At 34.5% G+C, this 15,822-nt stretch overlaps 1 protein-coding gene across 1 annotated transcript; it reads left to right on the top strand.

The window, feature by feature from the left end:
• Positions 1–390: 390 nt before the first annotated feature.
• On the top strand, positions 391–1,041 carry LOC104099781 (protein METHYLENE BLUE SENSITIVITY 1-like). The gene has a single exon (XM_009606888.4). It carries the CDS (start codon positions 522–524, stop codon positions 840–842), a length of 321 nt encoding a protein of 106 aa, XP_009605183.1. The 5' UTR covers positions 391–521; the 3' UTR covers positions 843–1,041.
• Positions 1,042–15,822: the final 14,781 nt, after the last annotated feature.

Here is a 15,822-nt window from a genome sequence, read left to right as displayed (position 1 = left end):
AAAGAGAGAGGGAGAGGAAGAAAACAAGGGCGATTAATTGTTAGGACAAATATAAGATAAATTGCTAATGGTAGAATATAAATGGACTGAAAATAAAATTGGATAAGTTTGTTATGTTTGAATCTTGAATCTTTTCCTCAAATCAGCTAGAGTCTGTTAAAAATGAAGGACGTATGCGATACATTTGGATAACAATGATTTTTTTTCTTGAAGCAAAACTTTTAATGGTGGGCATGAATAACCATTTCGCAAAGTACAAGGGTAGTTTTAAACCTTTTTATCGTTTTTTTTTTCTCTTGGAGTGACAATTTGTTCGGTATACTTCACTTCATACCAATTCTTTCCTGCAAAATGAAAAAATAAAAATAAAAAAACAAAAGGAATCCATTTTTTTGCCCTTTATACATCCCCCTTGCAATACAAATTAGGATCCACCCTAGGGTTTTCTCTCCCAAAGTTTCCTTCGCCTCAAAGAGACACCATTCAAAGAATCCAATACCCGACCCACACACCCAATCGCCATGACAGGAAAAGCAAAGCCAAAGAAGCACACAGCGAAGGAGTTAGCTGCAAAGGCAGACGCAGCGCTGACCAACAGGGGAGGGGGAAAAGCTGGGTTAGCCGATAGGAGTGGTATCGAAAAGGGTGGACACGCCAAGCTGGAATGCCCGCTCTGCAAAGTGACAGCACCTGATATGAAGTCTATGAAGATCCATCACGATGCTCGACATCCCAAGATTCCCTTTGATGAAGCCAAGCTCACCAATCTTCATGCCACTGTTGTTGCTGAGCCCAGCAACACCAAGCCTAAACCCGGTATCCGTGGCAGTCTCAAGAAGTGAAATATTAATAATAGTCTTTGTGGGTTGACATGAATAATAAATATATTCGAACCCCACTTTTTAGTTTCTGGTGCTGTAATCGTTATCATATGTTTCTTGGCTATATTGAAGTTACTGCTGCTGAGCTTATCCTATGGTTGTGGTTGTTGTTCTGGGAATACTTTGCTTTCTTATATATGTGATTATGTTTTTGATGATATGTTTCCTTGTTGGATTCTAGGTCTCTGATTTTATTTGATAAAGAAAAAGAATATACAGGATCCCATTGATTGGAATTTGCTGTTGTTTTTGCTTGTATATGATGGTTTCCTTTTATTTGTTGGTGGGAACTTTTCTTGGTAGTTAGTTAGCTGATGTTCTATTGTTTTGTGGGGAGAGAGTTCCAGGGCCGGCCTAAAGAAGAGGTCATTGTTGGTTTGCCAAGCTGCAAATTTTGTTTAGGAAAGCTTCCGGAGAGGCGTGCCACGGGGGGAATGGAAGAGGCACTTGAACTATAGCTATTTAAATTTGACCTATTTGAGATTTCACCATTATAGATTTAACCGCCTTAATCTACGGGAAAGATAACCCCTTTAACTCAAGAGTCAATAACAAAGATTGATCATGACCTTAGATAGAAAGATATGGATGTCGAAGATTAGGGTAGAAGATTAGTAGCTAGTCGAGTTTGGGGCTGTATTTGTTCCTTATTTTCCATGTCAGTATTATTATTATTATTATCATTATCGTATTATCCTATTCTTCGATGTCTATTACTACCTATTGTTTTTTTTGTTTCGGTTATCTTACTGCTTTGTTATTTTGTTGTTGTTACTGTTGTTGTCTTCATTATTTTCAACATGGCTTCTTCACTACTATTTATGAACATGGCTTCTTCTTCAATCCTGCTTAGAAATGGTTCTTGAGTCGAGGGTCTGTCTGAAACAGCCTCTCTAGGGGTAAGGTCTGGATACACACTACCTTCTCCAGACCCTACTTGTGGGAATACGCTAGATATGTTGTTATTGTGTAGGTTTGTGTGTATTTCTGCTTGTGTGCTAATATTTTTAAGAGTGGAGGAATTTGACCGTTGGATGTTAATTAGGGATGATAGTCTCGTGGGTGTGAATAATATAGCGATAAAAAGCATAGTTTCTGTTGCTGTAAGTGTTATCACATGTTTCTTGGTGATATTGATGTTACTGCTGACATTCTCTCCCTTCTCAAGAAAAAAAAGTTTGTTTTCATATGTGGTATTATGTTTTGCTGTTATCTTTACTTGGATATTTAGTCTCTGATTCAATTTGAACCAAGAAAAAGAAAAGGTTTCTTCACAGAGGAGCTTTTGGAGAAGCAATTAGGAAAGTTTTGTACTTACAAAAGAATGGACAGATCTGGTTCTGTTGTTTGTGCTCATGTATGATGGTTTTTCCTTTGTTTTTTGGTGGGAATTTCTTGCTATCTTAATTAGCTGATATATTGCTATTGCTCTATGATCATTATTTGTAGTGATTGTAGTGTAATTTGAGTTATTCTCTGCTTCTATGCTAATATTTTTGGGAAGGTAGCAGCATTAGATGTTTTGATTTATTTAGATAATAAGGGATAAGGGTTTTACTCGATGCTTTTCCAAATTGCTAACTACGGCAGAGCATATGAGTCTAGTTAGGTAGTTGACTTCTATTGTACCCTGTTATTGCTGCTCTTGTCTTTGATTGGGTACAAACAATATGGTGTTTAGGTTAGCTAAAGGGGGAAAAAGGACCATAGTGATAAAGAGGAATTTGTTGAAGCAACTTATACTATGATTTCACGCTTTAGAGCTTTTGGAATCTCGTGCTGTTAGTATTATTATTTCTTTGAAGTTTTTTTCAGATTATCATCTTTGTGCACGCATATCCCATTCGCTCATAATACATTCAAAGTAGCTTTGCTGCCTTTCATTTTGTGTTAAGGAGTTTGTGAATTTGCTTACCTTGTAAATTAGGTGTGCTTTTACTTGATGGAAGTTAGGAGATTGTATTCATCTATGCTGCAATACTGGATTAGAAGAACTAAAACCGTGCTTTCAGTTGACTTAAGCTTCCTTAGCCTGTATGTTTTCCCTGTTTATGTTATGTTTCTTGCCAGTTTGTGTGCCCGTTTTATGTTAACTTTGCTCATTGGATTGTGAATCGTTACAGTGTGAACTTATTGGATATATATATATACACACACATATATGTTAGAGAGAGAGAGAGAGAGAGAGAGAGAGAGAGAGAGAGTATGCGTGTGCGCTTCTGTTTTTTTCTTGTTTTTTGGTTACTTTTACTTTAGAATCTCTGGAGACTCATCTGACCCAGGAGATCTGCTATTTAGGTGCACAAAGCAAACATCCTTGGATTGTGATGTCCTATCTTTGGTCTGCAGGTAGTTGTTTATGTTAGATTTTGACGGGTGAACTTTTAAGCCCTGCATCTTACAAAGTTTCTGTTATTTAGGTGATAATCTTTAGATTGTAATTGCATTACTTGGATGGCAGTGCTTTGAAGCAAGGCATTTCATACTGCTTAAAGGTTCTTAGTGAAAATCAATCCAAATGTTTATCTGATTTTCTCAGTTGAATATTGAGTAGTTTGAAAATGAACAATAGTTAACATTTTCTTGTTGCCTCAGAGGCTAGACTCTTCTATTGATGATTTTAGGTATGGGTGCTCTCATATATCACTATAGAACATTTGTGGTATTTTAGCTACATCAGACTACCCTTAGGGTGTTTACTAATGAGTCATTTCTCTAATCAGCTTTTTGGATTGACATTATCTTACACAATCATCTTGAATATGGAGGCCATGAATAGTTTTCATGTAAAACATGGTACTAAAGATTGGCGTCTGTTTTCTTCAGGTAATTTATTCTGTTGGCCTGTTATGCGCCTGTTTCCTGTTGCTTTGTGTAGTTCTTGCCCTCTCTTATACATGTGGTGTATGTGTTCTGGCTGTAATTTGTATTCTTTTGTTGTTCCTTTTCGAGTGGTTGGAAGAGTGGAATCAATTTCATATTTTATATTTGACCACTAAGGTTCTCTCAGTTTTCCTAACCCTATCTTTTGCTGTTGTTTGGTTAATCTTAGACTTGAAAGGTTGTGAACTTGTTTAGATGGGATAAAAGTATAACACCCTTATTCTCAAACATCCACCGGCATTTCTTTATTTATTTCCTTTTAGCAACAATATGCCCGATATAGTTTCACTCGGAGATAGTAATATGTACGCAGACCTTAGCTGTTTCCGGGAACATTCGGCTCAAGTTATTTCCCAGTAATAATTTTTTAAAGTAAATGCTACTATAGATGCTTTGTGAAAGTGCGCTTTGGTACGTGCAGTGATTGCTTTATGATTAAATTAATTATTATTCTACGTCTGTGTGCCCTTTGGCAATTATTCTTGTTGGTCCCTTTTCTGACTGGTGGATATATTATGGGGGAAAAGAGTGTTATTTGTTTTTCATTTATTCAATGACTTAGATTAGACAGACAGATATTTTTGCCATATTGAATAGTTTCCCAACTCCTGGCAAATGGCCACCAAATTCATGGCAAAACATGTGAATTTGATGTGTGAAGATTTAGGTATTTCTCTACTCGCGTTTCTTTAATTTTTCTATTAATCTTTAAATCATTCTCCACCGTATTGTTATTTTATTTCTCTATTTGTGTAATAGTTTGGAATGTCTTCTTCTTAGAAGAATTCTTTTTAAATTCAATTGTTCTTGCAAAACGCGTTCAAGTGCCACCTTATTATTTTATAAGCAGATAACGAAATATAGATTGAGACGTTGGAAAGTGATAGACTCTATATTCAAGTTCGACCTCTCACTTCTTTCTTTTTTAATTATCGGATAATAAAAAAAGAATTCTTGGGTTCAAACAATAAGACATCTTTCTCCACCCAGTGAAAATAAAGTGAAATTGTATCTTCAAGAATATATATATACATTGACATTTTGCTTTGTTTGAACCATTTGACTGTTTAATGGCCTCAAAAACTTCATTGTAAATATCTCTTTGCTACAAATGAGAGTCAGCGACAAAACATATTAAAAAACAATTGAATCCTGAAACTAGAAATCTCTGTTGTCGTTGAATATAATGGTCGATAACCACATTAATTATTTTAACATAAAAGAGTGAAATTTTGAACTGAGAGCTTTCAGTTTTTTTTTAAAACTTATAAACAGTTTTCTTTTAATTCTTGGGGAAAGGCCGGTAATTTCAGACAAAATGAGAAGCAAAAGAACACAAAATGTTAAAATATTAATCTTGTTCAGATTTTATTTAATGCAGCTCATGAGCTAATAGATTAAATGTATTATGAGATACATCAATTGGTGGAAAATTCTAGATTAGTCTAGTGAGTTCATTTATGTACTTTGGGAGAAGAAGTCTAGTCCATGCATGTACTTTGGGAAAAGGTGAAGTCTAGACTTAAATGAAAATGCATGTACATACTAGTTATATACATGGTGTTATTTACCTATAAATACCCATGTATGCTAGTCATTTTGTTTAAGCCAGAAAAAGTAGTGAAACATCCTCTCTTCTAGTGAGCTTCTGGGTGTTTGTTTTTGTTATCTTGCTCTCCCAAATTTTTAACACTTGGTATCAGAGTCGGTGTGTTTAGAGACAACTAAACGTAAAGAAAAGATGACTAACACTAATGCAACTACATTCCAAGTTCCAATGCTCACCAAAGAAATCTATGGGAATTGGTGTATCTGGATGAATGCATTGCTTGGTGCCTATGATGTTTGGGAAATGGTGGAGAGCTGAGTTGATGAAGCGGAAGATGACTCGGCTACAAAGAAGAAAGATCAAAAGACACTCACTCTTATACATCAAAGTTTGGATGAAAAAATGTTCGAGAAGGTTGCAAATGCAACCACCTCCAAACAAGCATGAGATATTCTTCAAACTTTCTTTAAAGATTTGGACAAAGTGAAAAAGGTTCATCTCTAAACAGTAAGAGGAGAGTTTGAATCGCTGCAAATGAAGGAATTCGAGTCAATTTCGGATTATTTCAAGAGTTTTGGCAGTTGTCAATCAAATGAAGCGATATGGTGAAGAACTGACTGATGATAGGGTCATTGCAAAAGTACTATGATCCATAGATTCAAAATTCAATTATGTTGTTACCATTGAAGAGTCCAAGAACTTGGACGCCATGATCATAGAAGAACTCACGAATTCTTTGTAAGCACATGAAGAAAAATTAAAGAAACCAAAATAAGAATCGGTTGAACAAGCATTGCGAGCAAAACTTTGTTTGAAGAAAAAAGAGGAAAGGCATAGTTCACAACAAAAATGCCGTGGACGTGGAAGAGGTCATGGTAGAGGAGGAAGAGGTGGTAATCAACCACCAAACTGAGAAAATAAAAGTCAAGAGTACAACCAAGAAAGATGTCGTGAAAAAAGTAAAGGATGGAGGCCAAATAAAGGAAGGTATGACAAGTCAAATGAAGAATATTATACTTATCATAAATTTGGCCATTTTTCTTGGGAATATAAGAATAATATGGAGGAGAAATAATTTTGTGGAGAGCAAGACCGAAAAACATGGAACTTTACTTCTTGCATATAAAAGTGAAGAAAGGAACCAATGATACCTTGAATCTGACGCAAGCAGTCACATTTGTGAAAAATATTTATTTGTGGAGCTTGAAGAGTTGAGGTAGCATCACTTTTGGAGACTCTTCGCGAGTTAAAATTAAAGAAAAATGTACAATTTTAATTCATTTAAAAGATAAAGTCATCAATTAATTTTTATTGTTTTGTATGTACTAGAGGTAAAAAGTAATAATTTGAGTTTGGGACAACTTTTGGATAAAAAGTAATATTTTGAAAGACAAAAAATTAATTATGGAAGATGAAAATTGGAGATTGTTAGCCAAGGTTCCTATGAATAAAAATAAAATGTTTGTTTTGCATTTTCAAAGTGATGTACCGAGGTATTTGTTTTCATGTGTCAAAGATTTATCTTGACTTTCGCGTATGAGATTTAGTCATTTGAATTTTGATAGTCGAAAGTTGATAGAAAAAAAAGGAAACATGGTGAAAGGTTACCGAGTATCAATCATCCTAACCAACTTTTGAGGGATGTCTCTTTGAAAAGCAACACGATGGTCTTTGGAGTTGATTTACATGGATGTGTGTGGATCGATCAAACCATTATACTTGATAAAAGTAATTATTTTCTTCTTTTTATTGATGATTTTTCTCGAAAAACTTAGATTTATTTTTTGAAGAGCAAAAAATTGAGGTATTTGAAACCTTCAAAATTTCAAGAGTATGGCGGAGAAACAAAGTGGCTATCAACTCAATACTATGATCCTATAGAGGTGTGGAATTCACTTCAAATGAATTCAAGACTTTTTGTAAAAAGAAAAAGAAAAATTATCATTCTTTAACTCTTCCAAGATCACCTCAACAAAATGACATCATGGAAAAAAAAGAATTGGACTATTCTCAACATGGTAAGAAGTATGTTAAAGAAAAAAAATATGCCAAAGGAGTTTTGGACTAAAGCATTTTCTTGCGCGGTATATTTATCAAATAGGTGTCACACCAAAAGTATTCGTGGCAAAACATCGCCAGCGACTTGGAGTGCCTTCAAAGCAAAAGTTGCTTACTTGCGAGCTTTTGAAAGTATTACATATGCACATGTGCCGGATGAGAAGAGGTCTAAGCTTGATGACAAAAGCGAGAGGTATATTTTTATTTGTTATGGTCAAATTTCTAAAGGTTATAAATTATATAAACCAAAAAATGGCACGATCACTATAAGTTGGGATGTTGAATTTGAGAGAAGATAGGACTTGAGAATAGGGGTGGTCGTCAGTCGGTATGATATGGTACTTAGACATTTCGATTTGGTATTTTTGGTATTAGGTTTCTTAATGCTATACAAATGCCGTACCTAATTAGATTCGGTATGATTCGGCTTTTCTCCTTTTGGTTTTAATTTATTCGGTACAATAACTTTGGTTTGTTCCGCTTGAATATTAACTAGTGCGTAAAGTCATACTGTAATATTCTTAATTAAAGTAATCACAAATAAAAAATAAAAACGTTCTAAGTTTTCCTAACCTTTAACGAAATCTTTAACCAAAATTAGCAGGTATTCTCCCATAGAGAGAAAAAAGTACATAGAAGAATAAATTTGATCATTGAAATATCTTGTTACTTGCTTAGAGCTAATTGTTGACCTTAGAGAATACAACAAGAACTATTCAACAAATGTAATTATACACGAGTAATAAATACCCTATAATCATAGAAATATTACATTAACCTGCTTGGCAGCTTGGAGAATAAGAGTCAAAATCTACAGCCTAACTTGTTTCTCTATTTTTCTAAAGGAGTACATGGGTTTTACTGCTAGCCTCAATAAGAATTCCAAAGAAAAGTATTACATAACTTAGTATATTATAATCAATAGTATGTATTTTATGTAACTTAGTATATATTTCGGTACGGTATTGGTATTTCGATATTATTTTTTTAATTACCAAATACCATACCTAATACTAAATTTTTTAAAATCTTAAACCAAATAACATATCAAATACCAAATTACCAAATACCAAAATCTTTGGTTTCGGTACGATAATTTGGTATTTACCAAATTATACACAGTTCTACATGAGAATGAAAATCAAAAAAGCAAGATTACTCTTTTAGTCCATTCTTTGATAATAAAGATGATGAAAAAGCTTTGGAGCTGCCTACTACACCACTTCTATTACCACCTTCACAAGTTCAAGAAGTGGGGAATCAAGTTCAAGTGAAGTACCTCGGAAGAGTAGAAGTCGTCTTGACTTGTATGAAACGACGAAAGTGGTAAGAAGTAATTTGTATGATTTGACTCACTTTTGTTTTTTGATGGATAATGAGCCTAAAGTTATGAAGATGCTGCACAAAATTCAAAATGGAGAGATGCAATGGATAAATAAATCAAGAAGAATGATACATTGGAGTTGGTCACACTTTCAAAAGGCAAAAGCACCATTGGAGTCAAATAGGTATACAAGCTAAAAAAAAATTCCAAAGGAGAAGTACAGAGATACAAATCAAGATTGGTAGACAAAGGGTACAAACAAATGGTCGGTATTAATTATGATGAGGTATTTGTACAAGTTGCTCGTTTGAATAATCCGCTTGATAATTTTTTTGTATAGAAAATCCATCAAATGTATATGAAGTCGGCTTTCTTGAATGAGGTTTTGGAGAAAGAAGTCTGCATATCAACCTTTGGGTTATAAGGTTGAAGGACATAAAGATAAAGTCTTATAATTAAAAAAGGCTCTCTATGGCTTGAAGCATGCTCCATGAGCTTGGAATAGTAGAACTGGCAAATACTTCCAAGCAAATAGGCTTGCAAAGTATCCACATGAACATGCACTTTATGTTTAAATTAACAAAAATGGCAACATTTTATTTGTATGTGGATGATTTGATCTTGATAGAAAATAATCCTAATATGTTTGAAGATTTAAGGGAAGCAATGAGAGAACTTGAGATGACGGACATTGGGATAATGTCCTATTATCTTGACATCAAAGTGAGGCAAGGGAATGATGACATCTTTATTTTTCAAGAACAATATGTAAAGGAGATTCTCAAAAATTTGATATGGAGAATTGCAAGCCCGTCAACACCCTCGTGAATTGCGGAGATAAATTGTCCAACATGGAGATGGAGAAAGTATCAATCCTACATAATTTCAAAAGTCTTGCTGAAAGATTAAGGTATTTAACTTATACAAAACCCGATATTCTTTTTGGTGTTAGACTTGTAAGTCACTTTATGAAAAATCCAACATCTTCACATTTAAGAGCAGTCAAAAGGATACATCGGTACATCAAAGGTACCCTCGTCTATGGTATTTTCTATTCATCTTCTAAAGACCTCAAGCTTGTTGGCTATTGTGATAGTGATTGGGATGGTAATGTTGATGACCGAAAAAGTACCACCGTGTTTATCTTCTCTCTTGGAAATTTTGCATTTATATGAAATTCTAAGAAGCAACCAATTGTGATTCTATCCACTTGAGAAGCGGAGTATGTGGCAGCTTCTTCTTGTGTTTGTCATGATACATGGCTAAGGAGCTTGTTGGAAGAACTTCTACCACAAGAAGACATAATTAAGATTTGTGTTTATAATAAATCGGCGATAGCATTGGCCAAGAATCCGATATTTTATGAAAGGAGCAAGCATATTAATAATAAGTATAATTTTATTAAAGATTTCATATCCAAGAATGAAGTGGTGCTTGAGTTCGTGAAATAGCAAGACCAAGTTGCGGATATTTTCACCAAGCCATTGAAGATAGACATATTTCATAAGCTAAGGATGTCTCTCGGAGTAATGAATCAAATTTAAGGTGGGAATGTTGGAATATTAAACTTGTTCACATTTTGTAGTTCATGAACTAATACATAAAATGTATTAGGAGATACATGAATTGGTGAAATATTCTAGATTAGTCTAGTGAGTTCATTCATGTACTTTGGGATGTCTAGTCCATGCATCTATTTTGGGAACTCAAGCACACTAGCTAGATACATGGTGCTATTTACCTATAAATACTGTCACGACCCAAAATCTAACTAGCCGTGATCGCACCTAACCTCACCTCTAGGTAAGCCAAATAACAACAATCCGATTCAATTAATATTTAACTGACTCTAATATACTCCCCAAGGACTGGTAGTACAAATCATGAGCTTCTAACATTAGAATTTACAAAGCTGGTGTGAAATAAAAATACATCATCTGTCTGAAGTATACATGAACAGATTAAAAATTCTAAAGCTACCATGAACGAGAAGCAGTAATGACTGGAACAAAGGTACATCTTTAGATTTATCTCCTGCCGTACGCAACTACATCAACATCAGAAATCTGCATACAAGGTGCAGAAGTATAGTATGAGTACAACCCAACCCCATGTACTCAATAAGTAACAAGACTAACCTTTGGGCTGAAAGTAGTGACGAGCTCAACAGGTACAGTCCAGTATAGAAATAACAGTACAGAAATGTAGGCATGCTTTCAAATTCAACAGTTAAACTCGATACAAGTAAAATAAATCAATTGTGAATGATATGAGGAATGTGACATCTCTATATCTACATGCCAATGTACATGATGTATGTGATGCACCTCAGTGGAAATCTCGTGTACTCACACTCTCAAAATACTTAATCACTCAGTACTGTATATGGCAAATTTAGCCCAAGGAAGATCTATCCCATATATATACACATCAATTGATAGTCAGACATTCACTACTGTATAAGGCCAATCCAACCCAGGGGAAGATCCATCCCCAAATATAAATGATTCGGATAAGATCCATGTACAGGGAAGATCCATCCCTCAATATAAATGATTTATACAAGATCTATGTCTAGGAAAGATCCATCCCTCAATATAAATGATTTGGACAAGATCCATGTCCAGGAAAGATCCATCCCTCAATATAAAATCAATCGCGCTCACTGTGGGGGTATTGTGGGGGGTGCAGACTCCGGAAGGGCTCCTTCAGCCCAAGCGCTATAATAGCCAGATCCAGGCATAAATAAATAAAATATGATGCAGCGTGCAGCCCGATCCCATAAATATCATTCAAAATCTCCAGTCTCTCGGGCTCTCAATGACATAAAAATCAACCCGATATGATGATATGATGTATCAATGAATGACAAAAGAGACCGAGATATGATATACAAATGATAAATGTGAATGAGTACATAATTATAAATTTAAACAAGTAATTCAATAGGAATAAGACCTCTGTGGGTCCCAAAATATCAGCACGTAGCCTAAACATGATCTTTAACACAAGTCTCAGCTCAATTTCTCTAACACGCGGAGGATATGTGAATAATGACAAGATTATTTGATTATGCAACTCCACGGAGTTAATTAAGTCACAATTTCTATGGTGTACGCCCACACGCCCGTCACTTCCAAACAATTCATATAACACGAAATTCAGGGATTCATACTCTCAGAACCAAGTTTAGAAGTATTACTTACCTCTAACAACCTGAATCCAATGCCGAGCACGATAAACAATACTCCTAAAATTTCATTCCGCGCGTATCAACCTCCAACACCTTCCTATCTCCTCAATTCAAGCCTCTGTATCTATTCAAACAACGTACAAATTAATCACAATGTACTCCAATGCTTACAATTTAATAATTTATAAGAATTTTTAACTCCGCTTGAAAAGTCAATATTTGGACCCACGTCTCGGAACCCGACGAAACTCATAAAATCCGACAATCCATTCAATCACGAGTCCAACCATACCAAAATTACTCAAATTCGATCACAACTCGGCCTTCAAATCCTCAATTAAAGTCTATGAAATTTTCTACCATTTTCAACTCAAAACACTAATTGATTAATAAAAAGAACAATAGATTCGTGTAATTTAACCAAAATTTAGTTAAGACCTGTTACCCCGATGTTTTACTTGAAAATCTCCCGAAAATCGCCTCTCCCCGAGCTCCAAGTCGTCAAAAATGGAAAATGAGACAAACTTAAGTTCTGCTGACCAGTCATTTACCCTATGCGATTGCGGAGAATGCTTCGCGATCACGAATCACAAAATTTTCAAGCACATTTTTACTCTATGCGATCACGGCCATTCCCCCGCGATCGCGATGCACAAATTTCCAACAGCCTTTGTCCAACTCTTCCGGATAGCTTCTAGTGTAATGGTCATAAGTTTTTATACAAAACTCTAAATGATAAATAGTTTAACTTTCTAAAAACTAGACACCAGGAGCTACAATTTTTATTTTTCGATCATCTCTAAATTCCTTATATATTGCGAGCTATAAGCTTCCAAAGTCGGGTCAGTGCAACAAAGATTTTATTCTATGCGATCGCGTGAAGGCTTCAGCGATCACGATGCACAATTCCATTTTTCCTATTTTTCTCTTCGCTATCGTGGCCAGGTCCACGCTATCGCACTGTACACCCCTGTAGCCAAAAATCAGCAACTAAAAATGGCCTAGAAATAGTCTGAAACCACCCTGAAACTCACCCCAGCCCCTCGAGACCTCGTCCGAACATACCAACAAGTCTCAAAACATATTACGGACCTACTCAAGGCCTCAAATCACATATAACAACATCAAAACGACGAATCACACTTCAATTCAAACTTAATGAACTTTAAATCTTTCAACTTTCAAATCTCGCGCCGAAACATATCAAATCAATCCGAAATGAACTCAAATTTTGCGTACAAATCATAAATGACATAACGAAGCTACTGAAATTTCCGGAATCACAATCCGGACTCGATATCATAAAAGTCAATTTTCGGTGAAACTTTCAAACTTTCAATTTCTTACTTTCGCCATTTCAAGCCAAATTCAACTACGGACTTCAAAATAAATATCCAGACAATACTCCTAAGTCCGAAATTACCATACGGAACTATTGGAACCATCAAAAATCTATTTCGGAGTCATTTGTACAAAAGTCAAACTCCGGTCAACCCTTTTCATTTAAGTTTCCAACATGAAATTCATTCTTTCGAACTAATCCCGAAATACCTAAAAATCAAAACCGACGATTCACACATGTCATAATACATCATATGAAGATATTCAAGACTTTAAATAGTTGAAAGGAGCGTAAATGTTCAAAACGACAAGTTGGGTCATTAAAATACCCATGTATGCTAGTCATTTTGTTTAAGCCAAAAAAAGTAGTGAAATATCATCTCTTTCTTCACTTCTCTTTTAGTGAGCTTTTGAGTGTTTGTTTTTGTTGTCTCGCTCTCCCAAAATTTTAACACAAAATTACCCACTTTTTAGCAATCTGCTCAAAGAACTCCCTTAAGAACATGAAAACTGGAAAAAAGATTTTTACATGTAGTTCCATAAAATCAAAAAGGATTATGATATGAAACTAAAGATCAGATCAGCTAGCCAAAAAATGTTGAAGGCCACCCTCTCACTCTCTCTCCCCCCCCCCCCCCCCCAAATATTTTTTTTTGCTTTGTTTGTAACATGTTCTCTCTTTAGAGAGCCTAAAAGAACAAAGACCAGTATTTTATCTTAGACTCTTTTGGAGGTGCAAAAATTAATAAATTCCAAATTAATCTCTTTTAAGATGGAAAATTGTCCATAATTTGACCTCATAATATTGTAGATGATGCTCCACTTTGATGATCATACAAGTTTTCATTCTTGATCTCTTCATTGCCTTTCACTAGTCTCGAATTTTTGTTGTTGTTGTTGTTATCGTGAATATACTTTTGATCCGCAACCGCAATAGAAGAATGAGATGACATATCATTTGGTGTTAATGGAAGATCATTAAAATGAAATCCACCAAGAGGACAATGGCAATAGGAATTCAGGTATCTGCAAAGGAGTAAAGGGGCACGAACTCGATATTTGTGTAGGGCTCAAAAGGAAAGAACCGTAGGACAAATGGGCTGTGTAAATTAGGTGGGAATTTCAGGTCATAAATAGGTGAAGCAACTCCAAATCTTAAGTCCAGAAAACTTGGTCTTACATAGTCAAAAGGCTTTCTATTGAATTGGAAGTCGCAATCTTGAACCTGCATTCCTGAATTGAAAACTTTATGGGTTTTTGAAGTAGAAGTTAAAGCTTGGTTTCTAGAAATAGCACAATTTGTCTTGTTTGTTGAAGGCACTTTATAGTTATGTTTTCCTTCATATGTTGTGGTGACTGATTTTAGGTTATCTGGAGCCCTTTCCACATGTTTTCTTACTGGACATCTTGCACTTGTGCATTTCTACGTAGTAGCTCCTGTACAAGAAAATATGTGCTTTAAGTTTTATGATAATAGTGCAATAATAAATCTTTACACAATTATTTAAATTCTTATAATAAATATCACTATTAGAAAAGGGCAAATTTTCGACCGTCGAATCGAACGGAAGTCGAGCTTTTCCGACGGATTACCGACTGAAAAAGATCAGTCGGAAAACACATGGTCGCAAATAATTTTCAATTAAAATAAATACATAATTTAAATTACTGACCGAATCGGTCATAAAATTTGAAAATAAATTAATTACAAAAATCATAAATTCATAATTTGTGACCAAATCGATCGCAAATCTTGGAAATTTCTGATAAGATTTGGAATGATTCGGTCGCAAATCACCCCCTAATCTGAAAAGAATTTAGCAGAATTTTAATGTATTTTTAACTATACCACCTGCTAAATAAAACAGCCAACCAAATACCTAATTTATCATCCACCATTTATAACAAACCAAACACCAATATTAATAACTAACTAAATTATAACAAACCAAATACCAATATATATAACAAACCAAACTACCAAGCAATCAAACACCAATTATCAAAATACTAGCACACACTCATAATTCAAACATATCTCTATGTTCAAGTCTAAAATATAACATCCATATTCAAATAGCTACTCCTATTGATCAGATTCAGTCTCTTCGTTAGACTCAGATTCCTCTATTATAAGTTGATTGTCTTTCTTGATCAAAGCTTGAGTTGTGTTCCATTCTTTACCGCGAAAAGCCATCTGAATAATGAATATAAAATATTTACATATAAAATAATTTAACATAACAAATATAAACACAAAATATACATAATAAATATAACAATATAAACATAAAAAAAATCAAGATGTCATTAACAATATAAGGTAATTCTATTACATATTACAATAATTTAAGGAGTAACATATAAATACTCAACAAGTCATAAAACACACAAATAGCTTAATCCTCATGACTTGTTTCATTTTTATTTTCTTCATCATATAATTCTTCATCGCTCATTTCATTTCCATCATATAATTCTTCATTGCTTGTTTCATTTTCATCATATAAAGTCCACACATGGCTTTAATTAATATACTATATTAATTTATATAGTATATTTGTCAAATTCAAACAATTCCTTTTAATGTACA

Source organism: Nicotiana tomentosiformis, chromosome 5 (assembly GCF_000390325.3).
Source record: "Nicotiana tomentosiformis chromosome 5, ASM39032v3, whole genome shotgun sequence".
NCBI lineage: Eukaryota > Viridiplantae > Streptophyta > Magnoliopsida > Solanales > Solanaceae > Nicotiana > Nicotiana tomentosiformis.
The sequence above is the reverse complement of the archived record's forward strand: the minus strand, read 5'-3'. Positions and strand labels throughout refer to the sequence as shown.